The sequence below is a fragment of the Sciurus vulgaris genome (assembly GCF_902686455.1).
Source record: "Sciurus vulgaris genome assembly, chromosome: 16".
Taxonomy (NCBI): Eukaryota; Metazoa; Chordata; class Mammalia; order Rodentia; family Sciuridae; genus Sciurus; species Sciurus vulgaris.
In genome coordinates, this window is record NC_136477.1 from 59,465,165 (window position 1) to 59,478,728 (window position 13,564).

The 13,564-nt window shown below is 47.8% G+C and overlaps 1 protein-coding gene across 3 annotated transcripts in view; it reads right to left on the minus strand.

Annotated features, from left to right (window-relative positions):
• PRICKLE2 (prickle planar cell polarity protein 2) overlaps positions 1 to 13,564 on the minus strand; it is a 355,816-nt gene that overhangs the window by 52,706 nt on the left and 289,546 nt on the right. For all 3 annotated transcript variants that reach the window (XM_079114385.1, XM_079114387.1, XM_079114386.1), the window contains 2 exons: positions 4,104 to 4,217; positions 1,414 to 1,551 (listed from right to left, as the gene is read on the minus strand). In XM_079114385.1, coding sequence (XP_078970511.1) covers positions 1,414 to 1,551; positions 4,104 to 4,217 — 252 coding nt within the window. The remainder of the gene's footprint in view (positions 1 to 1,413; positions 1,552 to 4,103; positions 4,218 to 13,564) is intronic.

Here is a 13,564-nt window from a genome sequence, read left to right on the forward strand (position 1 = left end):
ACATCAGCATGACTCCCTCCTTTATGCACATCTTTGCTGAGATGCCACCTTCTGAGTGGGGTCTTCTCTCCCATCTTAAGACTGCAGGTTCCCTAACCTCCCAGTCCTTCTCAGCCCCCTTTTCTGACATGTTTTCTATTTTATTGATTGAATGTATTGTCTTTCTTCTCTAGAGCGCACTTCCTTACAAAGGCAACATTACGTTTTCATGTCTTATTCACTACTGCATCTTCAAGTCTAGAAAAGTGCTAGGTGCAGTAGGTACTCATTAAATAATCTGGTGAATGAACAAATGAACAGATGAACGAATGAATGAAGAGATGAATGACTGAATAGCCGAATGAATAAACAGATGACCGGATGACTGTATGAATGACTGAACAGATGGATGGATGACTGGATGGATGAATGAATGAACAGCTGGATGGGTGACTGGACGAATGAATGAATGAACAGATGGATGGGTGACTGGATGAATGAATGAATGAATGAATAGATGGATGACTGGATGAATGAATGAATGAACAGATGGATGACTGGATGAATGAATGAATGAACAGATAGACGGATGACTGGGTGAATGAATGAATGAATGAACAGATGGATGGGTAACTGGATGAATGAAAGAATGAACAGAGGGATGGATGACTGGATGAATGAATGAATGAACAGATGGATGGATGACTGGATGAATGAATGACTGAACAGACAGATGGATGACTGGATGAATGAATGAACAGAGGGATAGATGACTGGATGAATGAATGAATGAACAGATAGATGGATGACTGGATGAATGAATGACTGAACAGATAGATGGATGAATGAATGAATGAACAGAGGGATGGATGACTGGACGAATGAATGAATGAACAGATGGATGGATGACTAGATGAATGAATGAATGAACAAACAGATAGATGGGTGACTGGATGAATGAATGAATGAACAAAGGGATGGTGACTGGCCAAATGAATGAATGAACAGATGGATGGATGACTGGATGAATGAATGAACAGATGGATGGATGACTGGATGAATGAATGAATGAATGAATAGATGGATGACTGGATGAATGAATGAATGAACAGATGGATGGATTCTGGATGAATGAATGAATGAACAGATGGATGGATACCTGGATGAATGAATGAATGAACAGAGGGATGGATGACTGGATGAATGAATGAATGAACAGATGGATGGGTGACTGAATGAATGAATGAACAGATGGATGGGTGACTGGATGAATGAATGAATGAACAGAAGGAGGGATGACTGGATGAATGAGTGAGTGAATGAACAGAGGGATGACTGGATGAATGAGTGAATGAATGAACAAACCAATGAATGAGTACATGAATGAACAGATGCCAGAACAATTCCTCTTCCCTCTGGGGAATCCACACTCACCTGTTCACAAATGGCTCCTGTCATGGTGACAGGGAAGGGTCTGACGTTCCCTCTGCCCAGGTTTTCACGTTTCCTCTGGTTGCTGAACAACTTAAGCTCCCTCTTCTCCTCCTCATCCAGGGAGTTGCAATATCGAACCTGAACACACGTACAGAAAGTAGATGATGCATGACAGTCCCAAAACCCAAGCACCGACGTTCTCTCATGGAACATGCTGCTGCTTGGTTGGGCAGTCCTTACCGCATCTTTAACAGTCTCAAGCCTGGAGTTATTTTAGTTGAGCCACTACTAGGGTCCTTGACAACTCACAGGGCTTACCGAGGGCCCTGGACTCTAGAGTCCAGGTCTCAGGCAGGCTATGGATTCTGGAACTGCTTCTCTCTGCCACCCCTCACTCGGCGAGCCACACTGAGACCCAAGTCATGTGGAGAGGTGGAGCTGGGAAAGCTTGGGATGTCCTCTCTCCTCCCAATTGTAGGGACCTGATGCTTCCATCTGCATGTTTCCAGGTGAATGATCCTTGGCACCAAGGAATGGCTCCAGGCCACTGAGCCAGGGCCACTGTGAATGTGCTTATGGCTTCTATCCCCCACCTCACTTGGGGAAGTGGGAACACAGAGTTGAGTCTGAGAAGCTGGAGCACAGGTGTGTTCACAGTTGTAGGATGGGAAGGCTGGTTTGTCTGGGTGGAGGAGGGAAAGGGCTGCCTGCTGGCTGCAGCTAAGTGACAATGTGCAACAGAGATTGTCCTTTGCATTCAATGCAGAAGTAAGAGAGGGACACTCAAATCCAGTATTTGCCATTCTCTCCCTTATTTCTGCCCATTTGGTAACTGAATCATATTTATGAATATTATCTATTAACACTGATTTTAAATGTGACTCACTTAGCCAGGCGCAGTGGCACATGCCCATAATCCCAGTGTCTCGGGAGGCTGAAGCAGGAGGATGGCAAGTTCAAAGTCAACCTCAGCAACTTAGCAAGGCCCTAAGCAACTCAGCGAGACCCTGTCTCTAAATAAAATATAAAATAGGGCTGGGGATGTGACTCAGTGGTGAAGTGCCCCTGAGTTCGAATCCCAGTACAAAAAAAAAAAAAAGTCCTCATGGAATGTTTCAGAAAGAGAACCGCAGTGACCTGAACTACCTCAAACGGATGGTTCCACCACTGACATTTTATGGGCACTTTTTAAAAAGGCAGACACGCCCCTCCTGCTTGTGAAAACCCGCCTTTTCACTTCAAAATTAGTTAACCAGACAGCAGGTTACAACGCTTGCTCTCAGATTTAAAGGAGAAAGCATGATTTGTATTTGTTGTCTGAAAGAAGCAGGAGAAAAGAGAATTGTAGCTCTTTCTAGAAAAGTTACTTCAGGTTTTAAGCTGTGGTTTGGCTGACTCGAATTTGTTTCATTTATTTATTGTTTTGCGGTACTGGAGATTGGAACCCAGGGTCTTGAGCAGGCTAGTCAGGCACTCTATCACTGGGATACATCCTACCAAGGCCTTTACATTTGTTTCTAATTTTTTTAGGGGGGGTACCAGGGATCGAACCCAGGGGCACTCACACTGAGCCACATCCCCAGCCCTGTTTTGTATTTTATTTAGAGACAGGGTCTCCTGAGTTGCTCAGAGCCTCGCTAAGTCGCTGAGGCTGGCTTTGAACTCTCCATCCTCCTGCCTCAGCCTCCCCAGTCACTGAGATTACAGGCGGGCACCACTGCGTCCAGCTTTACATTTGTTTTTGAAGTTCTCAAATATCCCCTTTTATTCAAATGTGGGAAGACAAAACTAAAAAGCACTCATTCTCTTCCCCCTACCCCATGGGGGAAGTTAGAAGAAATTGACCATCCGGTTTTGTAAAGGGGTTGTTTTTCCTTTTTATTTAAAATTATGCTTCTGTTTTCAATGCAAAGTTAAATCATCCAATTTCATAAGAGTCCTATTTTTTTTTTAAAGCAGATCCCTAAAAATTAATTTCTGGCTTGCAAATCTAATCCCCTTCAGCAAGATCTTTCGCAAGCCCATTTACAAAATTCCCTTTATGATCAATGTCATTTCAAGGATAAGGAGAGTGCTGGCTTCCAGCGCTGTGTTTCTGCATTCAAAAAAAAAAAAAGTGCAGTCGCTGAGCCACACTTTCAAAAGGACAGACGACAAGCCCTAGGAAGCCGGGCTTCACCATGACAAAAATCACAGATGTTGAGACCTGCAAATCTGCAGCATAATGTGAACAACTTGCATACCCGTTTAATAGGAAATGATGCTGAAAAAGTTTGAGAGACTTTCAAAGTTTCAGCAGGGTTCAAAACGGCCCAGGGACTCTCCTTCCTCTCTCTCCCACACACGGAGTCCATATGCAGGGCAAGTCAGAAAACCAGGACCTGAGTTCTTAAATTTTAGTGCTTCCTGGTTACTTCCAATAGCGAGCAGTGCTAGTCACAGAGGCTGATTCGGTACGTAATGAGACTCTGTTTTTTGTTTTGTTTTGTTTTTTCCCTTATTGGGGAGCAACACTTTCCAGAAAGCATTGGTCAGTCTCCTTTGGCTCTAATTAAAGAAGCTAAAACTTCAAGCATATGGCCAGAGGTTTTCTCTGGCCACAGCCGGCTGATCACAGCCTTGTGATCAGAAGAAAGGGGATAGTTCACAGAAGGTTCTAGGAAACGTCCTCCTAAGCCTGGACCCCTTACCTCATTGTCGTGTGGCGGGAGCTGATGCAGGAGCTGCTTGATCCGCAGTTTCTCCCCAGGGCTGTTGACATAGGGCACTTTCTCTTCTGGCAGGCAGCTGTAATACTGGTGCACCTGGAGGAGAGAATAGGACATGTACGGTGACTCATGCCCAGTGCTCACTTCCCCTTGAGGGGACCAGGATACCCCCAGCAGGACACAACCCACTTCTGCTGCCCCCTCCCATCGGGACACTCGGTGGCCTGTGTTTCTTACTGCAAGCAGGAAAACAGATTCTCAAAGAAAGAGCCAAGCCAAGTGCCCCGAACTTGGGGGCTTTCCCTCTCTGAAGGGAAAAATAAAACCAGGGCGCTTTGCTAGCAGAGGAGAAATCAGCCCTCACGCTGGGGAGGCCGCGGGGTAGGGCTTTCTCGGCAGAGTCCCGAGTGTCCCGTTGGCTTTACCATTTTTTGCGTGTCTCTGGTGTGTGGGGCGCCTCCCTAGCCAAGGGATATGTCTGCGCCTGCCTGGGTGCCGCAGCCCAAGCCTGTCTCTGGCACAGGGTGAACTCCTGGGTACCTCAGCCTCCACCTCTGTGAACAGCCCTCCAGGTTTGGAGCCACTTGTGAGGTGGGCTGTCGCTGCCTTCTGTCAGAAGGAGGCTCATCATGTGATTCTGCATCGCCCTGAATGTGAGGATTCTTGCCTGTCTCACAACGCCCCTGTTTATGACTCTTAGGATCTACTCCTGCACTTTCTGAAGCTCCTTCAACCCTAAGGTTTTGGGGGGGAAAGCAGCAAGCACCTCATTTTGTCAAGGAAAGAGAATAGAAGTCGGGTATGTTGGTGCACACCTGTCATCCCAGCAGCTGGGGAGGCTGAAGCGGAAGGATTGCGAGTTCAAAGCCAGCCTCAGCCACTTAGCAAGACCCTAATTAATTAGCGAGACCCTGTCTCTAAATAAAATATTAAAAAGGGCTGGGGATGTGGCTCAGTGGTAAAATGCCCCTGGATTGATCTCCACTACCCAAAAGAAAAAAAAAAAAAAGAAAGACATTCTACCATCGAGACATAAGCAAAACTAGGGAAAGAAAAAACCGACCAAAGGGAAGGTCTGCTATCACAGAGGAAAAGCAGGAAAAAATCCCACAAGCTCACATCACCTGGAAAATGCTTCCCAGTGTTCCTGAGCATCATGAGCGGCTCTCGCAGAACAAGTTCATTGACTAAGAGGGAGAGGACAGAACCCCGGGGCTCAGCTCCATCCTCCTGTTGAGCTCCACACACTGGTCTCCTTCCTGTGTTTGGGAGCCTTGGACCTGAACACCTGAGTTGGGCAGGCTGGGGTAAGAGCGGCCAAAGCTGCATGTCCTCTGACCTCTAGAACATGGAACAGCCATGAGCTTTAGAAGAAGGGGTGGGGTAAGGTTTGCCATGGAGAGTTCCAGAAACACCTGGAAGGCCGTCTTTATTTCCGTAACCAGTGATCAGACCATCCTCCATCAAGTGCCCATGGACGTCCAAATCCAACCCCCAAAGCCACCGTAAGCAGAGCTCTGATCACAGCCAGCTGGCTTCTGGAAGGCAGAGGACCTCTGCAGAGAAGATTCCAGCATGAGTCTGCCTTGGACAGTAGTCCAGCAGCTCCTTCAAGGGGCCCAGCAGGAAGGGCTCTCCAGGATGACGATGCTAGACAGTCACTGGGAGCATTGGACAGGAGGGTTGGTGTGCTCTGGTCCTCAAGCATCCAGCAATACAGGGGCACCGGGCATGGGGATGTAGGGACAGGATGATTCTGGGTGTTGAAGGTGGCTGGCCCTCAGCCTGCAGTCCTGAGAAGGAACAGCCATGCCCCCAGTGAGTTTGGTAGCAGCTGCTGGCTACTTGCTCACGGGAGACTGGCACGTGAGGAGGGACGTCTTCAGAAGAGTCCTTGTAGCACGTGGATCGCTGGACACAGGCAAGTTTAAGGAGGCAGCTCAGGCAGCTTGGGTGTGCGTCTTGCATAAAAAGTACTGCTGGATGCTTGAGCCTGGGGCATGCGCGACCCTCCTCTCCACTGCCCCGGGCTACTGTCCAGCCTCCTCTTCACCTACAGCACCATCATCCCCAGAGTCCTTCCCGATCGGCACCTCCAAGGAGCCTGCTGAGCTAGTCCGAGGCTGACTCCTGCTGGGATCTTGTACCACAAGGTGGGGGGGCTGAAGCTGCAGCACTGACTCTATCATTTCCCATTACTAGATTCCGGAGCAAGACACACGACTGCTCAGAACAGGCACCCAAAGACCAGGAGGACTAGTAAGAGTGGAGGCGGAGCACGTGGCCCTCGAGTTCAACAGACGGCATGAACACAAAGCAAAAATTTGAGTTTGGCATTCCTGGTGGGGCTGCAAATTGGTGCAGCCACTCTGGAAAGCAGTATGGAGATTCCTCAGAAAACTTGGAATGGACCCATCATTTGACCCAGCTATCCACTCCTTGGTTTATACCCAAAGGACTTAAAATCAGCATATTACAGTGACACAGCCACATCAATGTTTATAGCAGCTCAATTCACAATAACTAATCTGTGGAACCCACCTAGGTGCGCTTCAACAGATGAATGGATAAAGAAAATGTGGTATACACACAATGGAACGCTACTCAGCCATAAAAAAGAATGAAATTATGGCATTTGCTAGTAAATGGATGGAACTGGAGACTATCATGCTAAGTGAAATAAGCCAATCCCCAAAAACCAAAGGCAGAATGTCTCTCTGATCTGTGGATGCTGACTCATAGTAAGAGGGTGGAAGTAGAATAGAAGTTCATCGGATTAGACAAAGGAAATTGAAGAGAAAGGAGAAGGGGGAAATAGGAAAGACAGTGGAATGAAGGGGACGTCACTTTCCCATGTTCACATATGAACACACGACCAGTGAAACTCCACACCATGTCCAACCACAAGAATGGGAAGTCACACTCCATGTATGTGTGGTATGTCAAAATACACTCTACTGCTATGTAGACTCAAAAGAACAAATAAAAAATGTAAAAGAAAATTAGAGTATGAAATGGAATAATCCAGATGTTTTCTGGTTTTTCTTCCATATTTAGATTCAAAACAACAGTTTTGGCATATGGAGTGAGACCAAGCCCTGAAGCCACTGATCTTAGCCTAAGCAAGAAAAATCGTAAAGCTATGAAACTAGTTTGATTTCCAAGGGAAAGAAGTGAAATCATGACAAAGGTGTGGTGTTTTCCCAAGCAACCCAGCAGCACAGTAGGGCAACAGCAGAAGCTGTTGCTGAAAGGGGACTGGGACTGGATTTGTCGACTCTGGGACCCCAGCAGCCTCTCTGCTTCTCTCTGTGCAGATCTGTTTCTGGCTTTCTCCAAACTTAAGCTTATCCACAGCCCTTGAGTCTGTACAGCTTCAGTTCAAGACTCTGTCCTAGATTTCCTAGCTTTTCTCAATTCTCCATTCCCCAGACCCGATGACCCCATCCAGGTCTGGGGTGACATAGGGAAATGGGAACAAAGAAGTTCCGGAGGCCGAAGCCTGGGCATAAGGGAATCCCAACACGGTGTGGTGCAGAACTCTGGAAACGTTCAGGACTAGTATATGCCTGGGTGTGCCGAGGTCCCTCCCCAGACTCTGAGTTCCGAAGTCACCAGAGGCAGCAAGTACCCTTGGGTGCACGACTCTGTGGATCCTAGACATCCTCTATAACTCAAACCTAGGGACCACCACCAAAATTTCCTCTTTCTACCAGTATCCCAACAATTCCTCAAATATGCACTGTGTAAAAATATGTCTTCGCAAGACAATCAGCAATTTGATGGATGCCTTAAAGACTTCCTCATTATCCAGGGGCCCCATTCTGAAAACATTTATAAGTCTATGTTAAAAAGCAACCTACCAACCAAATCACCCTGTATCACAGGGCAGGTGGTCTGGCAGGCTCTGTGGAAGAATGAGCGAGCTCCTCGTGACCGTGACCTTCAGTCCTCTTCAAAGCCTGTTCAGGTTCATGTGATCCTGCTCATACTGACTTGTGTCTCCTGGTATGTTTTTTTGGTACCAAGGATTGAACCTAGGGGTGCTTAACCACTGAGCCACATGCCCAGCCCTATTTTGTATTTCATTTAGAGACAGGGTCTCGCTGAGTTGCTGAGGCTGGTTTTGCGCTCTCCATCCTCCTACCTCAGCCTCCCCAGCTGCTGGGATTCCAGGCTTGCACCACCACGCCCAGTTTCTCACAGTGTTTTGACACTGGACTTTCCCAGCTCTTCATCCAGCAACAGGGACTCATGGGTGAAGGGCAGTGAGGGAGGAGAAACAGCTCCTCGGAATTCCCAGTCTGGATACAGGAATGCCGCACGCCCTCTCCTCTGACCCCCTCCATCGTGAAATAGCTGTAGTGCTCAAAAAACAAACAGCAACTGAACCGCTGGCAGTGGGACAATGACTCTACTTTCTGACATCACAAAGCTTCCATTTGGTCCTACCTCTGAAAGACCACCAGACAGCGCCTGTTATCCGGCACATGCTTCACTTTTAGGAGTAAGTAAGCAGACCCGACAGAGTTCTCTCAGTGAGGATCACTACCAAGCTCCGACCTGGTGTGCTGAGAACTTGGTGTGTCTTCACAAGCAGGCCTATGGAAGGTGCTAGAAGCTTTGCTCCCCACAGTCTTTCTCCAGTAAAGGTGTCCTGGGATTCTGCCATGGGTGAAGTCATACTAGGTACATTTTTTTTTTCCCCAAACAAAAGCATTTTGGACACAATACGCCATCTTATGAAAACAGAATAGCTGAAGGCCTTTATTGAAGGTGTTACTTCCCCAACTGGGAGGGTTGGCAGCAAACTCAGTCTGTCAGGCGGATTACAAGAACTTTTAGTCAGCATGCAAATAACTTCACAAAGCAAGGCCTCGCCCAGTCGGACAGCCCTGGCTTGTTAGAAGGAACTGCACATTTGACAGCATTTCTGCCTGAGTGAAGACGTGGAAGCTGGAGAGCTGAGACCTCTGTATCTGGGAGAAAAGCATGTTTTTTGGTTTTTGTTCTTTTTAAAAGAAGTCTGTTAATTAAAAATAAAGTGAATAAAGCATTTTGTTTTTGGTAACAGGGGTTGAACCCAGTAGTACTTAACCACTGAGCCACATCCCCAGTCCTTTTTATATTTTATTTTGAGCCAGGGTCTCGCTGGGTTGCTTAGGGCCTTGCTAAGTTGCTGAGGCTGGCCTCAAAGTTGTGATCCTCCTGCCTCAGCCTCCGGAACCACTGGGATTACAGGTGTGCACCACTGTGCCTAGGGCAAAGCACTTTGTTTACTACAGTGGTTCTCAAACTTGAGCTTGCATCAGAATCACCTGCAAGGCTTGTTAAAACCCAGATTTTTAATTCAGCCCAGAGTAGGGCCCTGGAATTTGTATTTCTAACCACTTCTCAGGGTCTACCGGGGGTGCGAGGAACACACTTTGAGAGTTTTGGCGTTATCCAGCTGTTTTCCCTCAACAACCAACTCCAAACAGCTGTCAGGGAAATGATGGCAGCTTGTGTTTCCCCTAAACCCCCAAGAAACCCAGGGATTTCAGAAGAGGGGAAAGAATCTGTGGGCCTCACCCAATTTTTCAAGTGCCTCATTCCACACCTAGATGTAGGATTAAGCAGGAAGATTCCAGAAGTTGTGGTCAGGAGGACAGATCCTGAAACAAAGTGCTTGCATTCTGGGGTAGGGGGATCCCTGGGTTCAATCCCCAATACCCAGCCCCCACACCCTGTCTGCAAAGCATCCTCATATTGTCACAGCAGAAACCCAACAAAAGCCACCTCAAACTCAGCCAAGTTGATTGAACCTTTTTTTTGTTACCAGGGATTGAACCCAGGGGTGCTTAACCACTGAGTCACATCCCCAGCCCTTTTTTGTATTTTATTTAGAGACAGGGTCTCACTGAGTTGCTTAGGGCCTCCCTTTTGCTGAGGCTGGCTGTGAACTTGGGATCCTCCTGCCTCAGCCTCCCAAGTTGCTGGGATTATAGGCATGAACCACCACGCCTGCCACAACTTCCATTCTTGAGGTTACTTCATGGTACAAGATGATTGCTGGAGCTCCAGCCCTTCTGTTTACCTTTCAGACAGTAAGTGGCAGGAAGGAGGAATGAGCAAAGAAGGCCAGCTACCAGAAGTCATGCTCTAATGTATCATAGGCCAGTATATGTATGCATGGCCACGTGGAGCTCCAAAAATACTGTCAGCCAGGCATATGGATGCTCTAGGCAAAATGCTAGGCACCTGGATTATATCTCCAGGCCAACAACAGTGTTCCGTGAGGGCCTCAGATGATGCTGGAGTATGCTACTATTTGAAGTCGACCACCACATCACTTAGAAATGGCATTGGCTGGGCTGGGTGGTGGCTCAGTGGTAGAGCACTTGCCTAGCACGGGTGAGGCACTGGGTTCCATCCTCAGCACCACTTAAAAAAAAAAAAGTAAGTAAAATAAAGGTATTATGTCCATTTACAACTTAAAAAAAAAAAAAAAGAAAAAGAAATTGCATTGGCTTCCTATATGGAAAGACTGTAAAAAAAAAAAAAAAAAAAAGAAAAAAAATTTTTTTAAACTGGTAATAGAAGTTGAGAGATTTAGAGGACAGTGGCTCCGTGGTGTAATGAAGCCCAGGTTCCTTCCTGTGCTATTGCCCTTGGCCTTCCTTTCTTCTTCCCTTTTTTTTTTTTTTCTTGGTATTGGGGATCGAACCCAGGGGAGCTTTACCTCCGAGCTAACACCCCTGGCCCTTTTTATATTTTATTTAGAGACAGGGTTTTGCTATGTTGCGAAGGCTGGCTCTGAGGCTCACGATCCTCCTGCCTCAGCCTCCCGGGCAAGTTGGAATGACAGGTGTGCGCCCAGCCTGGAACTCGGTATTCTTGGTCCACACCTCAGCACACACCAGGTTTCATGGGAAGGCAAATCTGACTGCAAGGCAAAGGATCCGCAGCATGAACCTCCAAGTGAGCTGAGCTTCTGGAAGGTCTCGTAAAAGCCACCTGAACTCAGTGGCTCCTGAGAAGATGGGCCTTCCTTTCACCTTCCCCTCACCTGTGGTTCAGATGCCGGGAAGCCTGGCTGACGTACCCCAACCTGGTCGGCAGCCCTGGGGCACTCTGGGCGCAGGCTCTGCAGAGACTGAACTAGGCGGCCTGAGCTGGTGGGTGTGGTGGGGATTAGGGAACATGTAGCTGGTTCCCAGGCGAGGCCCTGGAGGACAGTTGGTGGGGTTGCGGCTCTCAGCCAGGGGACGTGCTGCTTCGGGGACCCACTGGCTCCTTTACCCCACCTGTCTGAATTTCATTAACTAAGCATTAGGAGAAAGTTGTCATTATGATCTTAATTGGTTTGCTCAGGAAGCAATTTAGGAAGCAACAGTCTGAGGCTGGATGCCTCTGCAATGCTTCCACCACGCCCGGACTCCCGCAGGATGGGGATCGAAATCAGAAATGAAAACCCACCTGATGTATTTTCAAAATCCTTGCAGAATCTTTTCTTTTGCTAAGTCAATGTTTAATTCAACAGCAAATCTTTTTTGCTTGTTTTTTTTATGGTACCAGGTTATTCAACTCTGGGCACTTAACCACTGAGCCACATCCCCAGTCCTTTTCTTTATTTAGAGACAGGGTCTCACTGAGTTGCTTAGGGCCTTGCTAAGTTGCTAAGGCTGGCCTCGAACTTGTAATCCTCCTGCCTCAGCCTCCCGAGCCGTTGGGATGACAGGGAGCCACCTCGCCCAGCTCAACAGTGAATCTTGTCTGATAGGGGCTCCAAACGTATCCAGAATCTGATTCTTTTCCCAGCCAGGTTTTCAGACCCTAAATGCTTCCCTGGATTATGGTCTGGCTGCTCCTAGATTCCACCTTTTACCTTTGACCTTTGTGCCTCTGCAGTGGAGTCTCTGTTGTGTGACAAGAACAATCCGATTTGAACAATCTGATCTACACCAGGACATGTCATTGCTCTGCTCCAAACCCTCCAGGAACTCCCACCCATTGGGGATTCAAAGCCAAAGCCCTGACTAACAGCATCATGACCTTCTCCCTATGACCTGGCTGATGACATCCCTCACTACCTTCCTCCTGCCCAGTCTTTCGCTCACTATGCCCTCTTCATTATTCCTTCTACCTCAGGACCTTTGCACTAGCCATCTTCTCTTCCTGGAACCTTCCTCTTCCAGATATTTCCATGGGACCCATCCTCACTTCTTCCAGTCTTTGCTCAATGATAACTGTATCAGAGGAGCCTTCACTGATTGTCTCAATAAATCAACACCCTATTTTTCCTTAACTCTCCTCCAGTGTTTCTCAACTGGGGGTGCCACTGACCCCAAGGGATATTTGGCAATGTCTGCAGATGGTTTTGGTTATCAAAGCGGGGAGCGTTATTGTCATCTATGGGTAGAGACCAGTGTTGTTGCCAAACCCCATACCATGCACAGGTCAGTTCCTATAGCAAAGAATGTCCCAATCAAAATGTTAATAGTGATAAAACTGATAAACCTATATTTCTTCCAGGTGCGCTGGCACATGCCTGTATTCCCAGCAGCTTGGGAGGCTGAGGTAGGAGGATCACGAGTTCAAGGCCAGCCTCAGCAACCTAGCGAGGCCTTAAGCAACTCACCGAGACCCTGTCTCTAAATAAAATATAAAAAGGGCTGGGGATGTGGCTCAGTGGTCAAGTGACCCTGAGTTCAATCTCTGGAAGGAAGGAAGGAAGGAGGGAGACACCAGGAGCCAGCCTGTACTAAGAAAAGGCCACGTTGAGGATGCAATGAGAAAGCGGCCATCTGCGAGCCAGGAAAAAATGTTTCACCAGGAACCGACTCGGGAGCACCTTGACCTTGGACATCTGGCTTCCAGAACTGTAAGAAAATCAACGTCCACTGTTGAATTCGCCTCGTCTGTGGTGCTCCGTTATGGAGGCTGAGTAGACTCCTACCATCTACTCTGCAAGGAACTGAGGATGGCTTTCAGGGAAAGGACGTATCAACCAGGAGCTACCCCGAGCTTGAAGGAGGTGACGCTGTGGGGGAGTGATGGACCCAAGGAGACAAATGACTACTAAACAAAGTTGAAATAACACAAAAGCCCTAAGGGGCCGACACAAAATGTCACAAGAGATCAACAGAACAACAAATCAAGTGTGGCTGGGGACACCGGCCAGGTCCCATGGGGTCCGCTCCCTCTGGGTAAGGGTGGCATATGGCCAGGTCTGTGGGGAGCAGTGAATCTCGAGTATGCATCGCCGTTGTCCTGAATGCAGTTTAGAGATAAGCACACCCCGTGGCATCTTCTAATGCCTGTGTTTCAGAAGCGGCTGGACAGAACTCCTGACAGTGGACCTTCTGCAAGACGGGATGAGCTGGCTTTAGCACGTCACCATCAGAAACGCAAGTGGGTCAGTGTCTTTGGCAAACTGTATTCAAAGGTGAAAAAGAGCCATG